Raw genomic sequence first — 22,339 nt, 5'->3', positions numbered from 1 at the left:
ATTTTACTACAGGGGAGAATACCTCATTGAAATCCACTCCATGCTTTTGGGTGAACCCCTTTGCTACCAGCCTTGCCTTATACCTGGGAGGCTCACCATCCACAGTCCCTTCTTTAATTTTATAGATCCATTTGCAACCTACCAGCCTTTTGTTTTGAGGTTTCTTGACCAACATCCATGTTCTATTCTTCTTTAGGGAGATAATTTCTTCATTCATGGCATCCAGCCATTTCTCTCTAATTTTACTGCCCATAGCTTGTTTGTAGCTAACAGGCTCTTCACCAATGACTTCTTCAGCTACTGCCAGGGCATAAGAAATCATATCAGCTATGCCATATCTTTTGGGTAGTTTAATGACTCTCTTTTCCCTGTCTCTTGTTAGCTGATAGTCATTCATTTGAGAAGTAATGTTTGTTTTCTGACAAGGCTTGGGATCCCTTTCTGCAGTTTTCTTTTCTTCACTTGACTCCACCTCAAAGTTGTGTTCTTTAACCTCATTTGTATCAGGTGTAGTGAGCTCTGTTTCTACCTTCTGATGCAACATATGCTCTTTATCAAACACAACATCTCGGCTGATCAAAGTTCTTGAAGGTTTTCCATCTATGCACCAGATCTTATACCCTTTGACACCCTTTGGATAGCCTATAAAGTAACCTTTGACAGCTTTTGGCTCTAACTTTCCCTGATTTATATGAGCATAAGCAAGACAACCAAATACCCTGAGGTTGCTGAGATCTGGAGGCTTTCCTGACCAAACTTCTTGGGGGGTCTTGAAATGCAAAGCAACTGAAGGGCTCTTGTTTACTAATTAGGCTGCAGTGGTGATAGCTTCTGCCCAGAAGTGTTTTGAAAGGTTTGCATTGAACAACATGCACCTTACCTTTTCAACTAAGGTCCTATTCATCCTTTCTGCTAGTCCATTCTGCTGAGGTGTGTGCCTCACAGTTTTGTGTCTGGCTATCCCCTTCTTGATGCAGAATTGTTCAAAATCATTGCAGCAATACTCGAGTCCATTATCAGTTCTTAGTCTCTTTACCCTCCTTTCTGTTTGATTCTCTATTAAAGTCAGCCAATCTTTAAATTTCTCAAAAGCTTCACTCTTGTGCTTCAATACATATACCCAGACTTTCCTTGAAAAGTCATCAATGAAAGTGATGAAATATCTAGCTCCTCCAAGAGAGGGCACCTGAGAGGGCCCCCATAGGTCTGAGTGAATATAATCCAGTGTGTTTTTTGTCTCTTGTTTTCCTGGATTAAACTTCTGCCTAGTTGCTTTACCAAATACACACTTTTCACATAATTCAAGTGCTGAAATTTGGTCAGTTCCTAGTAGACCTTGTTTACTTAATTCCTTTAAACCTTTCTCACTCATGTGTGCTAATCTCATGTGCCAGAGCCTGGTTTTATCACTGTTTACATTTGTAATAATACCAGGTAACTCAACTGAGCCTTTAAACACATACAATCCATTTCTTCTACTACCTTTCATTATGATTGCACCATCTTTAAGGATCTGAAGTTCACCATTTTCTGCCTTTATGCAGCAGCCTAATTGGTCTATCATCCCTAATGATATGAGGTTTCTTTTAAGCTCTGGAACATATCTCACTTGTTCCAAGCCTTTTACTGAACCATCATACATTTTAATCCTAACAGACCCTATTCCAGCAACTTTACAGGCTAGATTATTTCCAAGCAAAACGTTTCCTCCATCAATACTCTCGAAAGTCACAAAAAAATCTTTATGAGGACACATATGGAATGAACAACCTGAGTCAAGTATCCACTCACCAGAAGATTTCTTATCTACTGCAATAAGGACATCTGCATCTTCTGACTCTCCTTCATCTACAGATGCAATGTCAGCCTTCCCACTTGATTCCTTCTGTAACTTTTCAAGCTTCTTCTTTTCAAAGCAGTCTTTTATGTAATGTCCTTCCTTCTGACAGAAGTAACATTTTCTTTTCTTCTTCATCTTATCAGTCTTCTCTTTCTGATTTTTGTTCTTCTTATCTTTGTACATCTTCTTTTCTGTCTTTGCTTTGGCAACTAATCCATCCCCAGTGATCTGATCTTTGCCATATGCTCTTTTCTTCAAGTCTTTAGATTCAAGAGCATTCTTGACATCTTTTAGGGTGAGGGTTTGCCTACCATAGAGCAGAGTGTCCACGAAGTGTTCATAAGAATCTGGTAAGGAGCTTAGTAAGATGAGAGCCCTATCTTCATCTTCAAGCATCACATTAACATTTTCAAGGTCGAGTATAAGCTTGTTGAACTCATGAACATGGTCTCTCATAGCTGTTCCCTCTTTCATTGAAAATGTGTAAAGCTTCCTTTTCATGTACAACCTCTTAGCCAGAGATTTCTTCAAGAAAAGCTCTTCTAATTTTGCCCATAACCCAGATGCTGACTTCTCTTTTGCTACTTCTCTCAGTACCTCATCAGACAGGTGAAGGATGATCGTACTGTGGGCTTTATTGTTCATGGTCCTTAAGTCTCCACCTGAACTTGAAGAACCTTCCTCTCTCTCTTTCTTGGACTTTTCTTCCTCACCATCAAGGGCACTGTCTAAGCCTTGTTGAATCAAGATGGCCCTCATCTTAAGACTCCATAGGTAGAAGTCGTTTTCTCCATTGAATTTCTCAAGGTCAAATATGGTGGTTCCCATCTTTGAAGATCAAGAACAGAGAGTTTCGTAGCTCTGATACCAATTTGTAAAGAAAAGGAAGATTTCGGCACTTAACTAACAGCCAAGATTTATAAAGATCAACAAAGAACAATGTATAAACTAGAAACAAATAGAAAACAAAGAGAAGGAATTAACGTGGTTCGGTACCAGAGTACCTACATCCACGGCTGAAGAACCCCAAAGGGTGTGAAACTTTATTGCTAAAGGTTGATTACAATGTGACTACCAATGTCAGAGAACAAATCTCACTCAACCAAGAATCCTTACTCTTAGTCTTGGTCACTTAACTTAGCCGTAAAAGATCTGCAATGATCAGACCAGGCTCTGCTATTTATACAGCTCTTGGTCATAACTAATTAACCACCAGCTGGCCCACATAAGCTGACTCACTGCCACCTCACCAGTAACAGAATGTAACTAACTCTCGGCTTCACAAGAAGCATTTTTGCAATAAAATGAGTTATGTTTTAGAGATATGATTGTAAAAGATTATCTTTAAGCTTTATTCAATCAAGGCCCTGAAAATTATATAATGTAATTGTTTGTTATGCTCGAAGTTTGTGATAACTAGTGCAAAATAATGTTGAATTCAATGATCGGCTAAGACACTGAAAGCGCAACACTTTTGGGTTTGTTTGCCAAATTTATTCAGTTTGGTCGCTGCCATTAGCGTTATTTTTTCTCCATGCGGCAAGGTTTAGAGTTTTTTCCATAGGGAATTCGTGCTTGAATTCCCCCATCTAAGCTTCCGCGACACGCTTTTTGTTTCTGGAGAAAGAAGCAAAGGATTCGGAGGAGCCGGAAAGTTGGATGCATTGGCCGGGGAAGGTTGAGTGTGTGGATTGGCAGTACAAGACATTAAAATAGTATTGATTTCTCTTGTATTGTGCAGGCTAAATGGATTTAAGTTTTGATAATCTGAAGCATACGAATGAGTGCAAGGATTTTCATCAGATTGCAAAAACTTGGAACGAGGAAAACATGCCTTATGTTTGAATATTATCGAGTACATTAGCTTCACAATATATTATGAGCAGTTAAGGGCAAAGAGGAACAAATGCTCACTACTGAATTCCCAAAAACCTCTTAACAATCATCAAAGAATTAACAGAAACATTGCACCGATTACTGTAGGCCAAACGTAGAAGGATTGGCTGACCATGATTTGTCCTCTTACAAAACTAAAGTTCATTCACATAACATAACCAAGCTTGTTACTAATGTGGACACAGATAAGCACTTGAAAGGATGTATAATACTTTTCAAGAGGAATACTGGTTAAGCAGCGAAGGTAACTTAAATAAGCAGCGAAGGAATACCTGCTCAACTATTTACCCATCGCTGGTTCTTCTGCATGCATGCAAGCACCTCTGGTTCTCTTTGCGGGTTCTTCTTTGATCTGCTTCTTTTTGGATCACCAGAAATTCGCCTCAGGTGACTTAAACAACATAGATCTAGTTTTTAATAGGGAATAATTTGTCCAAGTAAAATTCCTGTTCGAATTCTTCATTACTTTTTTTTTTTTCCCGCATTTGGTTAGCTAGCCCAAAACTTCCAAAGCACACTTTTTCTTTGTAGAAAATGAAGCACAGGAATTGAAGAAGCAAAAGAAAACATAAAAATTAGGCAAGAAAGTATGCGAATTAGCTAAGGAAGTGTAGGTGGTTATAATACATAGTTTTAAAATTAAGATTCAGCCACATAGTTTTGAAATTAAGATTCAACCTTATTTAATAAGAATCTAATCCCATTTTACATCTCAATTTTTGTGCTTCTTTTCAACTTTGAACCTTTAACAGGCATTAATATCTAAGTTAGATCCATAAAAATTAGAGACAATAAATCTCAGCCGTTGGATGAAAAATAAAAATCCTTAAGTATTTACTGTACGGTGCACAAATTACTGGATCTAATTTTGTTGTCGTAGGTCAAATAGAGAAAGAAATATTTCATTTTCTCATATATTCTTGGAAAATAATTGGCGGGAACCTTGAGCAAAATCGGCGTCGGCAACAATAAGGGCAGATTGGCAACAATGACGACAAATTAGTAGGAGACCATGGTGCCAATCGTTAAATTTCTAGGTAATATAGTTTTATTTGTTTTAAATTATGTTTTTACCCTACACAGCATCCCATATTACTAAATTGCATTAAACGTTACATAGCCATATTACTATATTGCGTTAATTGTCATTACACAGCCCAGAAGCATGGGTGGATATCAAGTGAAAAAAATTAATAATTAAGGACTATTCTAAGTAATTAGTATTATAATGATGTTGTTGGGTGTTAGACCTAGGATAATAACTAAACAGGAAGGATAATAAAATGTCAAGTCATTTTCAAACATGACAAGGGCCTATATTCTTTCTAAATTTTTTTGAGTTATGTACCGTAAATTTTAAATTCTTTTAAGTAATGTTAGGTGTCTCAATATTTAAGTTTTAATGTTTTTTTATTTTTTAACCGAAGTCTGAATCTTATTTTTTTTAGATATTTACAGTTTTTATTTTGTTTGTTTTTTATCATTTATATCTGATTATGTTTAGGTTTGAATGAAAAAAGTTAAATAATCTTATTTTTATCTGAATGACAAAACATGTGAATGGAACTTTAATATTCTTTTTCATTAATACCCTATTAAATAAATTCATTTTCTATTATATAAATTATCCTTTTATTATTTTTTATTTATCCTTTTTTTGTATATGTATTCAACTATTACTATTTTTTTTTTTTTTTTGTCAAAGAGAACTTTAGGTGAATGTATTTTATAATAGGTCCATTTCTCAGTATTTATATTTACTATTTTTATAATAGATTTTGAATTTTATTTAATACATTAATTTTAATTCCAATGATTAAACAATTATTGATTGACTTATATGCTTAACAAGAAAAAGTATCATTATAAAATGCTACCAAAAAATTATTTGTATCATATGTCAATGTAGAAAAGTGCGTGTATTTGATATATATTTTACTTTTCATGCTTTGTTAAGATAAAAATTATCAATTTTTTTTAATAATCAAATAATTTATTTATAACTTGTCATGTGTTTATCCAATAAAACAAACAAGTTAACACTTATATTCAGATATTGAAAAAAGAAAATTAAACATATCATTCATATATATATTCAGACCTATTCAGAATTCAGTCAAATTCAGACCCATTTATATTTCAGATGAAAAAAAAAAAACACTATCTTAATTTGAATACCAACTAATGTGATATTCATTAATGAGATGGTAAAGTAAAGTAATAATTAATTTTACATTCATCATCCAACACATAAGTGATATCACATTTATGAGATGATCAAATAAAGTAATAATTAATTTTATATTCATCATGCAATACATGAGTGAAACATGACATTGTGACCCAAGTTAAAACTCAAATATTGAGTCCCCAAACATTACTCAAATTCTTTTGAGCTCATCAATATATCCCCTAAATTGTTGAAGAAACATAATATAATATAAGCTTCCATCAATTAAATTGAAGCTTAGACAGAGATTAGGATAATTTTAAGTTTTAATTCTTGCAACAAACACAATGCATTGTAATAGAGTTTGTATAGCGTAATAAAATTAACCCTAATCCTACTCTATTGCTTTTCACCAGGTGGTTTTTCTTAAAGAAAGTTTAAGTGCAGTAGGGAAAAAGAGTCTTGGTCGCAAAACCAAACTTAATTTCATGGGAAAAAAAATGATCCAGTTATAGTAAAGTAAAAATATTTCAAAGACTAGAATTATCATCATCATCATCATGCGTGCTTCAACAGCCTCACATCACTGTTTCCTTCCAACAAACAAATGTTATTATAACATTGGAATCACATCGCCATCATATTGCTGTGTTTAAAGCAAACACATTAGGTACCTATAGACTTTAGTGGTAAAACACTCTTATAAAAATGGAGATTCTCACTCTTATTTAGAGTAGATTTGTTAATTAAATTCGATAGATCCCAGCTTGTTATAAATTGTACAAATCTACTTCGGAGGACTTTGATTGTAATATCGATAGAATATAATATAACAATAAGGACATACATTACCAAGGGCGTCAATTGAGGGAATCTCCAGCTCCATTGGGGTATCAGTTACTGAACCAATGATGAAAAGAGTCAGAATTCAAATGTAACATGAATTTTACTACGGTTGTAGTATTGGTAACAATAAAACCCTTTTGAGCATACGAATGGTATTTGTTGGATTTGTAAATGTTTGTGGAGTAACTGAAGTTTGTGGTCCGTTGATGTTTGTTAAGAGTCGAGTCTGTTTAAACATGAATTTGAAGCAGCATATGAATTGCTATTTTTCTATTAAAAGAGACTTATTATTCCTATGCCATCAAAATTGGTAGATGTATCCCACCACCTGTAAATATTTATTCTGCACCTAATTGTTCATGAACTTATTATATCCCATGCCATCTCAATTCATAGTTTTTTCTCTTGTCAATTCCCATCCTATGCATTAGCCCCACACTCACCATCCTCAAGCTAACAAAGCTTGTGCTGCTTACCATTCCATGTAATGGTTGCTGCCTCTAAAACAAACAAATCTATGCTCGTTAAAGTCTTGGAAAGATATTCAGGCATTAACAAGTCACCAAATTATATCGCGTTGCACAAGACACTAACAAGTAACGTGAAGATCGATTATTATTAGGCTCAGCTGATTGATATTTACATTCTGCCAGCCAAACATTCAGTCTTAGTTTGTTCAAGTTCAGAACACTCCTTTGACCGTTCGGAATATTTTGTAGAATTTTGCACGAGTGCCTATGGAATTTTTATCACCTCGTATTCATGGGAAATCGCAAGAGGTGACTGCTTTGAAACTGACCTTTGTTCAGACCAGAGCTCCAAATTGACTGTTCCTGTTCCCCAGTGGATGAAACACTTGAAAACTTCCTCGACATTAAATCTATTAACAAGTGCCAGACCTTGGCACTTATCCACAAGCATCCACTCGCCTGAAATCAAAATCCCATACAAAACAAATTTATTCTCAATTCTTTTAAATGGTGAGGAAAACACAGTCACAACTTGCATTTGAAAATATCTATCAGCATCACATTTGATTTCAAAAGATCTTTTCTTTAACCTCTGAAAACAATTTTAAACAAAGATTCACTTGGGAAGCAGTTGGAAGAATAATTGCAGAAATGAATGAAAAATAAAAGGGAAACCAAAATTTTTGTTCATCCTTATATGCCTTCGGTATATTGACATTCTTAATAGTCCATTTACATTTTGATTTAGTAGACAATGCTACACTTTTTGACATAAAACCAAAATAAAATTTAAAGTATAAAGTACTACCATTAGGCAGAAGGTTTCCTTCATAAAACTGCTCCCCAGATTCTGGCCAAATTTCTTGCTTCGACCCATCAATGGAGGTAAATGAGATAAAAGATTCTGTTGGATGCAGAAGGGTGAACATGGGGTGCACTCTCAGGCAAACCAGCCTGCAGAAGAAAGTAAAAGTTGCAGAGTTTGTGTAGATAAACAAGAAAACCATAACACGCACACAAGTAGCAACGAGCTTTTCATGTTGCGAAAAGGAGTCAGGGAGGCAATTTCTCTTTAAATTTTTTAAAGAGAAAAATCGAATACTTGAATTTTCAGAAACAATAATATTACACATATTAAAGTATTAATATAGAAGCCTTTTAGCCTCCATTTGTGTAACAATAATATTTCAGTTTATCTACTAATTTTATGTGGTAAACAAGGGAGTGTCACTCTCACTCTCAAACCTCCAAAAGTATACTAATCTTGTATTCCCACAACAAATCGGATGAAGGCTTAATAGTATGACTACAATTGTACATAGCAAAGATGTACACATTTAAAGTGTTCCATTTTTTGGGAATGAAGTTCGTGAATGTAAGCAAGCACTCAACTTGTACTCAAAATCAATATCAATAAAATTCTTTTTTCATAAACACTTTGTAATTCAAGTTACACAAAGATTTAGTAACTATAGACAAAGAAGTAATGGCGAGACTTCTAAACCCGAAAGCAAAAAAAATAAAAAGTAAAACTACTTACTTGCTTCCTTGCTAGCTGCACTCATGCATTATTTTAGACAAATTAATGAACATGTAGACAGTAAACATTTTGCATTTTTCGTATTAGTTAAAGGTAGACAACCAGGATTTTATAGTCAGTGAAAAGAGGTAGTTGATTTGATGATCAATTATCCTGATCCATATGTTAAAGGATTTTACACATTTCATGAAGCAATAGAATATGCTAGACATGAAATAGGACCAAATTATCATGTTAGTCAGCTGATAAATACTAACATGACATAGCGGCTGTTATTATTTTAAGAATAGTTGACTCAGGAGTTGCCCACCGAATCCGCTGATCCAGATTGTGGGGGGTGGATGATTGATTGACATAATGAAAAGAGACATTTCTCTCATATTCTTTCTTTTCATCTTCTTCCTAGTTATTTCTTACTTCATTCCCTCCACTTACTGTTATTTTTTGTATTGTCTCCTTTCGCTTTCTTTTTCGAGTACTGACCTACATCACTTAAGACATAGACCATTATCTAAGTGATACAGAATTAGTACTTCTCAAATGATAAACCACAGACAGCCCCAAATCATACAGAATTAGCACTGTTAGAAGTAGTAGTGTCGACAAGAAACAAAAGATAACACAGAATGAAACACACCTTGAAAAGCCACCAGAACCAGCACCAACTTTGCGGGCTAGAATTTTAGAATTGATCTTAAAGATCTTTGGATTATCTTTGGGAATGGTTAACTTCCTCTGCAGAATCAACCCACCACCAATATCACCTTCTAACATGAGAGATTCCTCTTCTCCTCCATGCTGAAGACGACTCCTACAACAGAAGAAAAGGTGTAGAAGCATAACACAAACAGAAAAAGGAACATTGGGCACGACAAGCGGCCACAACAAATTTATTATCAGGTGGATAATATTTTAGCGTAGCAAAGAAAGATAGAGCATGATTTTCTCACACTCCATCTTAAATAAAACAAACACATCCTACTGCTATTTGTCAACAATTCAATCAAATGCTTGGCTCTTTGACCTTATAGGTCCCATTTCAGCAAGCATTATATCATTATGAGTCTTGATTATATAAATTATGCTCCTTCGAAAAACGAAATGAAGTTTTAAACGTATTAATCGGAAACTCACTCTACGACACTGTATTCTTCAGTACATCCAGCAGACCGGTATTCAGTACCACAATACTCTTCATACCCATTAACTTCAACCCTGCTATGAAGCCACTGTGTTCCTGTCAACATAATAACTTTGGAGTCAAAGGATGAGCAGTTAACATAATGTTTCACACATTAGAAATACAAATGAATAATTAACTGATTTGGTCAGGTTCCACTGGATTGGAAAATTTCCACTGCCTGTGGGCACGCATATGCATGCACATGTTTGACTTGTAAAAACACTCTTCTTTGTGCGTGACTGAAAACACTCTTTCATGCAATGTATCACTTTCGCACAAGAATGTGTATAGTCAAGAAGATAATACTAGAAATGAAAATACATTCTAACATTCTTCAAATAAGAAATCTCGTGTAGCCTGGGGCATAAGGCTGATAAGGACATTCAAGCAGCAAACAGCCAACAAATTTTCAAAATATATTTATCGCGGAACAAATTCAACTATTGTTTTCCATCTTCGTTTTTGAATTATTCCAAATTTAGTGAACCGCCTCTTTAAAGTACTTGTAAAGAAAACGTGTCTAGAGATCCATCATTTTTTTCTCCTTTGATAATCTAACATCAGCGTCTTCATACGTGTAAAGAATAGAGTAAAACATGGCAACTTTGGACTTCAAGGAGGTAAGATGACCGTTAGACTCAAAAGTTGCAGCAAGGAAAAACTAAAAAAAATGTCCAATTTGTCTTGGGGTTTAAGAAAATGACCAATGAAGTATCTCACATATGTTCGAGATACAACAGCCAGAATAAACTCAACGGGTGAAGGAGAAAGACCATTGATGTCATCCCACCCAAAGGAAAACAATGATAATGAATTACCTGAAGGAAGGTGTGCCATGGAAATAACTCTACCCCCAATCCAAGGCACAACTTTAACAGCCCAATCACCGCTTTTCAGTTCAATAGGGGTCTGTGAAAGTTCCACTCCCTTGTGTTCAGAAGCCTTTTCCGCATCTGAAATTAGCTTAGCACTTTCTGCAAATAAAAACCCTCATTAGAACCAACATGAACACTAGTAAAGATTTTAAAGTTTAGTCGATCAAATTCCTAGCACCTTCAAGTCCTCAACACAATTTATAGAAATTAACAAATTATTGAAGATTTCTTCAAACTATTTTCTTTTCTTCTGACAATCGCACATCAAGAACAAGATAATGAATTCTGCAATTAAAAGCATATTTACTGGGGCAATATGGCCATGAACATTAAAAAATTACATTTTGAGAAAATTTCAGAAATAAATGGTGTTGAGGCCTAGTAATTAAGTTCTGCAAGTACTATCCAATTTATAAAAATTGCTCTACAAGCAGAAATTGAAAAAATCTGAAATAAAAGAATTCCTGTAGTTTTAACCTCTCAACTGAAACCATCCGTCAATAAAGAAAAGACAGGAACTATCTATAAGAAATCCCCAGAAAAAGCTTAGAAACCATGACTCAGAACCCAACTTTTAGTTTTACACACATGAAGCCATAAAATTGCGTGAATAATAATGCAATTTCCAGAAAGACACCTAATCAAATAATACAATTGAAGATATGTGACTGAACAAAGAACTGCAATAAGAACATCAGAATGTTCACGAACATGACAGTTGAATTTGCAGCGTAAATCTACTTAATTGAAGAGGATGGAAAAGTACACTAAAATCTCTCAAAGTAATTTTTGGGAAAATTGAAAAAGAAATCAACGATTAGTAATTTGTGGATAATTCCAATGAATGAGTGAGCGTCAGATGGCTTAAGGAAGCAGCATTACCCATACGAATCTTGTACTTTTCCTTACTCGCCGATACCAAATTAGACACTTCAGCTTCTGATGGCATTGCAATTTGCAAATCCTCTCCATCCATTCCCCATGTATCAATCTGTTTTCGCAAGAGTTCAGTTACTAAAAATCTTTTAAACAGATGCTCTAGAAGGTAAACAATAAAATCATAACGTAGGATTTTAATAAATGTTTCTCAGGGAAAGAAGACAAACCGCTGCACCTCCACCAAGTAATATTTTTACAATAAGACGACGTTTTGGCCTTTCCCATAATCCTTCAGATTTGGAAACTCTAATAGTAACCTCTGACATCTGAAGCTCAGCTTCATAGTGTGTCAGCAGATATTGACCTTCAGTGAATCCATATCCATCACCATCATCTTCAAATAGAACACCTTTTGCTTTGCCTGTAAGAGAAAATAAGCAAGTTATACAGAAGCTTAAGGAAAGCAGGATCAATAGCATTGCAATAAAGTTGGAAAGGCTATCAAACTTTTAGTTGTTTCACAAACTCGCATGAAAGGATATTGATGGGACAGATCTCTAAAAAGAAGTAAACAAAGTAGAGTAATATCATCTTGAGCATGATCAAGTTGACAACATTTTGTCATACTTTTACTTTATGATCAGAATTTTGTAGACATGGATCAAAATGCAAGTCACCCAACTATTTCAACAAAATCAGCGATGGCAAAATATTTAAAAACAAGTGCACCTGACCAAAAAAGGCCTACAAAAACTGGCCCAAGATTTCAAAGCCCAAACGACTGGAAAAAGAACCTGGATCTGGCAAAAGCAAGGAACCAATTCTAGGTGGGCAACATTACACCATGTGTATAACCAATGGAAGTAATGGTGTGGGCTGAAGATGACTGATGAATGAAAGAACAGTTTGATTGCCAGAAAAATCACTGGTGCTGTTGGTGATGACATGGAGGTGGTTGATTGCCGGCAAGATCAATGTTTCAGGTGTTATCTCTCTGGTTATTCTATATTAATATTTTGCCATGGGGACAAACTGTTCAAAGAAATTATTAACTTAAAAGCATCAAACCTACTATTTCCCCAGTCAAAACCTTCAAATTATAGTAATAAAAATTGTAGGCAGCTAAACCATCACATAGGATTGCAATCTTGTAGGCAAAAAATCAAACCAGAAAAATCAGCAGGCAAATAGAATGCTTTAGAATATGAACTACATCGGATGATAAACATTTTATGAAATTATTAGCTTCAAATTTAAAGTTGCTCTACAAAAATTTAATGTATCAAAACTACCATTCTCATCTAAAGCCACCAGAAGTGTTAAGTCATCAGATGGCTTAGATTCACCAATATGCTGATGCGGAGGACCGAAAGGTAAAATTGATCCACCTCGCAAATATAAAGAGGGTAAATCCTGGTATATTACAAAAAGAGCAAAAGGGGGAAAACATCAAAATTCATTTAAAAAAGGGGAAAACAGACATGATTAATGGATACAGATAAACGTCCAAGAACAGATACCGGATGTGAATCTTCAAAATCAAAACTTTGCCAAATTCCCTTGGGTAGTGCATGCTGCAACTTATCTGACCTCTGATCAGGCAATGTGCTATTTAAGAAGAAATATGGATGTTACTATATGCATGACGAGAAGCAAAATACAAGGTCCTACAACTTAACCCCACTCTTAACAATCCATGAGAAGAATGACATCAAGGGAATCCAACAGTTCAAAGAAATTTAAAAGGGTTCAACACACAAAAACAAAATCAGGAATGTAAATAATAATGTGAAATTTTCCTATTTATTTTTTTCTTATTTGATTTTCTTACTTTCCCCACTACACAAAAGAAAATATCTTGGTGATACAGTATCTTTTTCTTTGATAACAAACTAGAAAGATATATTCAATAAATTAAAAAAGAAGTGGTTTTAGAAAAATGACATCAAATCAAGAACATAAATGACTACACGAAAGTAAACAATATTTCATTTTGATGACTTTGAATAAGATAAGTATATAATTCTCTCAGAGAAGGATAATTCTCAGAAAAGGGAAAGAAGCTATTGAACATTGTTGCATAAAGAATCTGTCACTAAAATCGTGCAATTGGCATTCTGTTGCTTTGGATAGTTAACTTGATACAACAAGTGAGACATGAGAGACCAGGCTATTTCTTCAAAACCATCCCCCCACAATTATATTGAGAGATTGAATTCTTATGTATGGAATGGTGTTAATATTTCAACAATTTTTAAAAAACTAAATATCGTTGTGCACCAAAAAAAGGGCACAATTATTAAATTGGAACATGTAATTTAACTGGTAAAATCACACAAGGTGGTAAAATGGAACATTTAATTTAACTGGTAAAAAGGGCACATTATTAAAATGGAACATTTAATTTAACTGGTAAAATCACACAGGGTGGGACAGCAGGTCTAAGTTCAAGTTCTATTCACACTAGGGTTGGCCAGTGGTTGGTTTACATTTATGTAATATTTAGAATGAAGACAACCATGCTATCAGCAGGAAAATCAAATCACATGTAAAATTCAATAATCATGGTCGAGTAGATGAGAAGGAGATTAAGGCATAAAACCAAGATGAAAATGAGAAACTAAGGCATATACACTATTCTACTGTCATCAAGTATGTCATGTCTAAGGAATAGAATAAGAACCTTGCACAAACTAAAACCGGACCCAATAGAAATGAATTTTCAAGTTTCCTCAAAGTGAGATCTTCAGGATCTGCACAAGCAATTTACATTTGTTTTAAAGCATGTATAAAAAGGTAAACATTTCATAATGCTCCACAAGGAACAAAACCAATACACTCACACAAGGACATACCAGCGAAAAAGGTAGGACTTGCCACCAGAGTGCCAGTTGTATGAGCCATATAAAATAGAGTGTATATATGAGGTAGAAGGCGATAGCGCCTCTTCAAGGCCAGCCGACAAACTTCTTCACACTAAGAAAGAGAACTCTCATTAGTTTTAGATACTCAAGTTGACATCAAATAAACCCAAAGGAAACACAACCAATTGTGACCAGAAACCAAAATTAAAGTAAATGTTAGAGTAGGTAGTAAATCTCACTTGTTTAATTTAAAAAAATTGATAGAAATTAAATGCAATTATTGGCTTTTAGCCATCAGTTTAAGTTTGACCAAGTAATCAATTGTTTGAATCCTCTCATTGTTATTAAAAAAAGCTTTTTGCAGTTATTAAGGTTCGTGGCGTTTTTCTTTTGGATGACATGCAAAAGCACATCAACAAAATGTGTATTTTGTTCTTTGTTGTGTTTAGTTCACATGCCTTGCATTATAGGAGGTGTGTAAGAAGTTAAATTCTATTGTTGGGTCCTTCATCTATCAGCTTTACCATAGATCTCCTCAGATCTAATTCAATGGACACAACATATAGTTCGATCAAACAACCTTTTGGTTGTAACTTTACATCATTCTTTATGAGGAGACGAAGTAGATATAACATAAAGTTTATGCAAGGCACTACACCGGGGTTCTCACCACAATTAGTGAGTACTAATCAATGTTTAGTTTATGTACTTTGATCAGGCATGCATATTCACAGGAAACCCCCTTTAGTAAGATCAACTAAGCTCTAAATAAATTAAGGTAGTACTTAATAAGCAAAGAAAGCAGATTAACTCGGTTTTCATTTAGTTAGCCGGCATCATCCTGCTTAAATATTTTTGCTGCCCATCTGCAGTCTACCCCATTGCCCAGAAATAGAACATTTCATAAAATCTGACATTTCAAGATTCTTTTCATACATACCACAAGCTCTGATATCATTTGTAACTTTTTATTGTGCTTACGAGAGGCAATTGATTTGTTTTCCAAATATAAAAGGAATGTTTCTAAAGTGTTCTTTCAGTCATAATTAGCCTTTTAACATATAATTGAGCCTTTTCGGTCATCAATAATAGGAAAGCAATTTCATTCTCCATAACCTGTAGAACTTACAAGAATCCACTCATTCAAGTTTGAAACAGAAAAAGGCTATAATAACAACGCTAGAGCAGAACAAAACCTCTTCCCCAAAAGACCAAGGCTCATGGTCAATAGTGTCGGTTTCAGTGTGGCCGCGGCAAAAAGGAAACATGGCACCTATACCCATCCACCGTCCAAAAAGTCTAGGTGTTGCATTTCCAGCAAATCCACCAATATCAGGTCCTGAAAATGGCTGACCACTAAGTCCCTAATACAAATTAAATCATGTATGAGAATGTAGAATATGTCAGAAAGAAATAACCCAAAAAAAAAAGGAACATATGTTGCCTCCAAGTAATTCAGTTCAAAAATTGGGAACCAAGACAAACAGTTCTGCAAAGCCAGCTGTGTGTTAAGATAACGTCGGATGTCAGAATTGTTTCCAAATACAAACTTAAGCAAATATCTTTAGGACACATTGTTTCAAAAGTTAAACAAAGGCTTGCATTAGTATGTTTTCTGGATGACAGACTCATAGCCGAAGATTAATAAACAAAAAGTCATAGAGAAGCAAAGATTATGCCAAAAGACTATAGCCAGGCACAAATAATTACTGTAAGCCTGCATTGATATGATACAAAAATTGATGAAAGTGACGTATCAGGAAGTGTTGTGCAGATCCAGCAAAGTGTTCTTTTTTTTTTTTTTTGGGTTGGGGGGGGTGGGGGGAAGGAATAGGAGATGCAGCTTAATTACTTGAAGCAGGATTGAAAGAGGGAAGATACAACCTCATGGTTTACTCCAAGAACCCTATTGATTGAAGATGATGAAAGATCGCTCATCATCCAAATTAAACCATCACAAAGCTCTAGAATTCTAGGTAGCATATAAATTTCATGCCCTAGCTGAAGGAAGAAGATGATTAACAGGGACTGCAGAATTGGTATAATGAGGCAGTCAAGGGTATTTGGTTATGAAGAACTAGTATAATTTCATAGGTGAAAATAAAAAGTCTAAAGAAAGATCGAAGGCAAAAAAGTTGAATACCTTTAATAAAATAATGAGAAAATAAAATTCTTTTGGGAAACGAAGAACCTTATACTAAAAGAAGGGATATACAAAGAATTGAGTGAGTTCACAAAAAAAGAACGCCTAAAAGATCACAAAAATGTTGTATCCAATTCTAAACTGATAAGCTTTCCATTTAAAGCATAGGATCTTTAGGACTAAATTGTCTCAAAACAAATAAAGCAAACCCAAAATTCACAAAATAAATTCAGGACCCCTTTCCAAGTTAGATCTGTGATGAATTAGAAGATTACAATAAAACAGCTTTGATCTAAGATGCTACCTAATGGTTGGTTCTACATTTTTCAGGTTTTAGACAAAGCAAAAGATAACCACTTATACTCTTGAAAGAGACCACAAACCAAACTTCTTAGCTACATACATCATTCATACAGCACTTAAGTCTTCCTTATAAAGACGTGTAAAGATTGCTCAGAGAGACAAAAGCATCACCTATAGCCGGGGGAAAAGGCATAAATTATTTAGGGCATAAAGCGTTTAGCTCATTAGTACTTTGTGAAAACAGAAAAAATGAACAACTGAACACTTACCAATTGAAGTACCATCGATATACTCATATGAAGGTGCTCCCAATTTGAAACGTTATCTCCTGTCCATGTGGCGGCATATCTTTGACTACCAATAAATCCAGCTCTGGTGAGAACAAAAGGACGCTTATCTTTATCAGCTAACTTCATGCCTTCATATGTCGATCTTGCCATTAGCATGCCATAAACCTAAGTTTGGCAACCCATGTTAATAACGGCCAACATGGTAATAACCATTCACACATGGGTTGGCACTACGTTGCGGGCAAAATAACATAACCAAAGAGATCTATGCACGTACAAACTAATAGCAAAAGAGATTACATGTAAGAAGAAAGCCACCAGATTAGGGTTGAAAAATTATACGTTGTGATAGTACGAGTGATTTTGACAACCTCCAATTTCATCATCCCCTCTGTGGATGTTGCTCTCAGGCATTGTCTTTGTTACAGACTGAAAGAAAGAAAGGAGTAAGACCACATACAAATAAAAGAGAATGCACATGCATAGGAATAAATTTAAGAATAACCTTAAAGACAGCTGGCTCGTTCATATCATTCCATATACCATCAACTCCATTATAAATGAAATCCTTAACTAAAGAGGCCCACCAGGAACGAACTTTTGATTGTGTATAATCAGGGAAAACACAAGGCCCAGGCCACACCTCCCCTGAAATAAGCACATTGGTGACTTTAACACCTCAAAAAGTTAATTTAAAGAATCAGCTTCATCAAATAAAGAGAAGTACCAATAAAAGGCGTCCCATCTGCTTTTTGAACCCAGACATCAATTTTAGAACCGCTATCATACACAAAATACCCATCTTCGTGTTTAATTCCTGGATCAAGCATCCAGATTGCTTTGAAACCATTAAGGTGGAGATCCGTGGCCAAAGATTTTGGATCTGGGAAACGCTCCTAAAAGAAATCATTATAATTCACTCCCCATGTCAATGATTATAGTATTCTCACATGATGGGTAATATACAGCTATGTAATTCCAACGCCTTGCCAGGAGACGTGTCCTTATAACAAAAATACATAGTGTGGATATTGTTAAGTTCAACAAGGTTGTCCATAACGAAGTTTTTGTCCTAGCAGAACCTAGGCCAGCAAATCAACAAAGGGACCATTTTTTTTTCTTTATATACTAACCTTCATGAGAGGAATTAGTTTCAGATATTGTTAATATTACTGCATCTTGAGCGCATTGAAATGAAACTGAAGTTCTAGCAACTACTCTCCTTAATCAATTTTTGGAAGTCTAAACGAACTAACGAAACTCCTTCTCTTGGTTGATATTTGCTTTTTACTGCTTTAATGAATGTTGATTTAATTTTAAGTTATAAGTAAATTAATGATGCAATAGACATCATCCAGAAATATCATTAAGAAAGAACATGCCTTGTCAAAAGTGAAACAACGAAATCCATCCATGTAGTCGATATCCATCCATATAACATCACACGGTATACCTTTCTCACGAAATGTCCTGCAAATCTGAATATATGATGGGTTAATAATCAGAAAAGCACAAAATAAAATGTATAATAGAAGATATAGAAAGCACAATGGTGATCATAACTTTAGGAATAACAATTTTTCAGAATTTTGTTGTTCTTCCAAAAATGAAGCAAATCAGGAAGAAAAATTCATTGGGAAATAGAGAAAGAACCAACCTCACGAACTCTCTTATCAGAATCATAGCTCCAGCGACATTGGTGGTAACCTAAGGACCATTTTGGTGGCATAAACACAGTCCCTAGTAAGAAAAATCAACAACTACAAAGTATGAGCCTAAGCCATATGTTATTGTTCTTGTGGACAGATTTTTCACTTTTGTAAACCCATAAATGTAAATACAATTAGAAATTTCTTTTCTTTAAAGAAGAATAAATTAAAAAAAAATTGTGAAGATGATACATTAAAAATAAAAAGACCCAAGAAGCTCTTGAAACACTAGTATAACTGCTACAATGCAGCTCCTGTGAATAAATGAAGATGGACAAGTATGCAAAATTTCGGAATTATTCATTATTGCCATCATTGCTCTGTTTAGCTGGAGGCCTCTATCTATTTCATCAATGATAATTCACGGACTCAAACGATGAAAAAAGCTCATAACAGATCATTATAGGTCATGACATTATATTAATGGGAGCTTGGTTATGCTATAATTCAGGGACTCAAACTATGAAACAAGCTCATAACAGATCATTCTAGGTCATGAAAGTATATTAATGGGAGTTTGGTTCTGTTTCTCAAATAGATTTTATGTTTCCAAAAACAAAAAGTATAATTTTACTAGGAGTGGTGTTTTCTAGAAACCAATTTGTACAACAAAAAATGAATATTCAAAATTATAGCTAGAATTTTGGAATTATGAAAATGAATTAACTCCAAAAGATAAATAATAAAATTAACAATAATATAAAAATCTCATTTTCAAGAATACCAAATACGTTCTCCAATTTTATTTTTTGAAAAAATTATAGCATTCACAAACCAAAAGCATTCTTTGATCAAGTAAACATCATTTGAAGACATCAACTGTCATTTTCATAAGTAGGTTTGAGAACTGTTTTTTAAAATGATACGAAACACATTTTTAGTCACTCCGTCCATTAAGCTTGATTAAAGAAGGATTGCTTTTATTTTATTAGGATTACTCGTATTATTGTATTAGCAGAGAAGCTTTTAGGGCAAAGTATATATATCTAAATACCTCAACAAAACACAGAATTCAACTCATGCATCACTCAAGGAAGAGTTAAAAGAAAAATAGATACCCTTTAAACCACAAAAAACAAACGAACGTATTATATGTATTCTGTTTACTGATTCAACATGAAAATCATGTAAGAGCAAACTATGACAGAGGAAGTTATCTTGACATCATAAAAACTTGACAAGGACATGGAGCACTTGAAGAAGAGAAAGCTTGGTCTAGGAGATTACCAACTGCATGAGAAAGAGAAACCAGAACAGCAGTAGGAGAAGTGAAAGGACCAAATGTAAATACAGGATATGAGGATGGAGCAATGAACTGTATTGTTGATTCTTTCCTCAGATCAATCTGCAGGAGAATAAATACAGAGGACTGTTAGGATAGATCAATGTGGATTACCACAGAAGTTCATAATAGGTTAACTTTTTACTCAATAATAGCATTTTAACCTCCAACAACCCCACCCCAACCCCACTCCCTCTCTCATTTTGGCGCCTACTTAATTAAAGGGTAAATACAATGAAGCTCCTGGAGTTTTAGTCTGAAATCAAGCTGCTCCACACTCTTTTCATGTTTCTCATTTAACTTCCCATTACAATCCATCAATTTCCTCAACTGACAAACAATAGAATGCTGAGAAAACCAATTAATCAATCTAAGAAATAAAATACAGCAGAAAGAACAAAGGTAAGCTTTGGAAATTAGGAGCAAATATGAGAGTCACTATAGGCTAGTTTTGAGAGAAATCTAAAGTATATTTGCTTTAGTCCAACCATGGCCACGTGTGAAGACTGAGAAAAAAACCTTCGAGCTGCTTTATTTTAGGCCAAGAGTCAAAGAGTTGAATGATATTTACCCTTTAATTAATGAGATTCCAAACACAATACAAGTACACAATGGACCAAAAAACAACTCAAAAGCAAGACATCATGACTTTCAATGCCATGTTAAAACTAAACAACATTACAATTCAAACATTTAACCTCACAAGAAAAAAAAAAAAAAAAAACAGCAGTAATACTTAAACAAGTTTAAGTTCACAAGAAAGCCACACCTCACATCGCCGTGTTGTGTCAGCAAGAACCCCCAATGCCTCTCCATTCGGAAGAACAGCAAGCACCCAAGGATGCGACTGATACAAAGACGTTGTTCCAGTACCATAGCCCCATGCATCCGTGTTCCATGTAAAAATCTACAGGCAAAAAGATCGGCACATTGTGGTTGAACAAGTAAGTAAGGGCTCACTGCACATCATATTTAAAAAATAAAAAATAGACAGGAACTCACTCTCTTTCCCGTCCGCTCTAGCTGACCACTAACTTCCCCAGTTCCATACAACGAGGTACCAGCAGGAAACTAAAATCCGAACCCAAAGCCATCAAATTAATCTAGCTTTAAAAAAAAAAAAGAAAAAAAGACACGCATTACCAAAGAAATTAAGAAAGTGCAATGTATGCAGAGAGGGAACCTCAAGTTTGACTATCTGTTGACCGCGGACACATTGATAAGTGGGAGTATATGAAGGGCGCGTGCGAGTCGAGATTGGCGTGTCCCTATCCTTTCCATTCACAAACGAGAGACTCGGATACGCTGCTTGACGATCACTCGCCGAACAATCGAAGCGGAAAACTCCTTCCTCCAAAACCGGTTCAAAAATCATGTCACCTGAAACGACGTCCGAGGAAGCGATCGCCTCCGCCGCCATTACGATTCTAGATGCCGATCTCTTTCTGCATATGAAAAATTTTGAACAATGTTCGAAATTGCAAATCAATCAAACGAATGAACGAATGAAGGAGTAAACTTATTAACTAATTAGTAACCTGATGGAGCTAAAGAGATGAGATGTTGCTCTTGTGCCTGTAGTGGTTAAAGCAAAGAGGCCTCGACGATCAAATTTATTCAATTTGGAATTGGAAGAAGAATATGAAGAAGCAGTGAACTCACGCCTCACGATTCCAACAGGCGTGCCAGTGACTCTAGCACTACTGCAGCAGGTCAGTGATTCAATCATTTTGATTTACTGGTCCTTTTTAATATAATTTAATTATTTAATTAATTAGTTAAGTAATTAATAGGATAAAAGTCGAATTTAATAGGCCTTAAAGGTATCGATCGATACACCGGACGCGTGGCACGGGCATTGCATGTACATACAGCGAAGTGACGGAGTCCAAAATCCAAATGATGATGAACAGAAACGGTGGCGTGTCAGTTTTCTGATTCTGGAGAATTTCAATCAAACAGAACAAACACGGGATGGCGAGGAATCACCTGACGTGTTTGAAAATTTTGTCACGAGTGAAAGTTCAGACAGCAACCATTTTACGGCAC

The 22,339-nt window shown here is 35.0% G+C and overlaps 1 protein-coding gene across 3 annotated transcripts; it reads right to left on the bottom strand.

Annotated features, from left to right (window-relative positions):
• Positions 1-6,784: 6,784 nt before the first annotated feature.
• Positions 6,785-22,255, bottom strand: LOC102609079 (uncharacterized). 3 transcript variants are annotated; one of them, XM_052440753.1, is made up of 24 exons: positions 21,829-22,252; positions 21,474-21,735; positions 21,293-21,361; positions 21,060-21,197; positions 20,236-20,353; positions 18,957-19,039; positions 18,682-18,777; positions 18,027-18,195; positions 17,805-17,947; positions 17,642-17,728; positions 17,279-17,464; positions 15,760-15,927; positions 14,555-14,675; positions 14,383-14,452; positions 13,220-13,307; positions 12,992-13,112; positions 11,927-12,120; positions 11,703-11,811; positions 10,764-10,919; positions 9,897-9,999; positions 9,400-9,573; positions 8,031-8,176; positions 7,552-7,681; positions 6,785-6,806 (listed from the first exon to the last, which is right to left on the bottom strand). In XM_052440753.1, exons 1-24 carry the CDS (start codon positions 22,017-22,019, stop codon positions 6,800-6,802), a joined length of 3,129 nt encoding a protein of 1,042 aa, XP_052296713.1. In that variant the 5' UTR covers positions 22,020-22,252; the 3' UTR covers positions 6,785-6,799. The 3 variants fall into 3 exon arrangements, with proteins under 3 accessions (XP_052296713.1, XP_052296712.1, XP_052296714.1); XM_052440752.1 differs by lacking the exon at positions 6,785-6,806 and having other exon boundaries at positions 7,343-7,681; positions 21,829-22,250; XM_052440754.1 differs by lacking the exons at positions 6,785-6,806; positions 11,703-11,811; positions 11,927-12,120 and having other exon boundaries at positions 7,343-7,681; positions 21,829-22,255.
• Between the last annotated feature and the right edge of the window lie 84 nt (positions 22,256-22,339).

The sequence above is a fragment of the Citrus sinensis genome, chromosome 5, assembly GCF_022201045.2.
Source record: "Citrus sinensis cultivar Valencia sweet orange chromosome 5, DVS_A1.0, whole genome shotgun sequence".
Taxonomy (NCBI): Eukaryota; Viridiplantae; Streptophyta; class Magnoliopsida; order Sapindales; family Rutaceae; genus Citrus; species Citrus sinensis.
The sequence above is the reverse complement of the archived record's forward strand: the minus strand, read 5'-3'. Positions and strand labels throughout refer to the sequence as shown.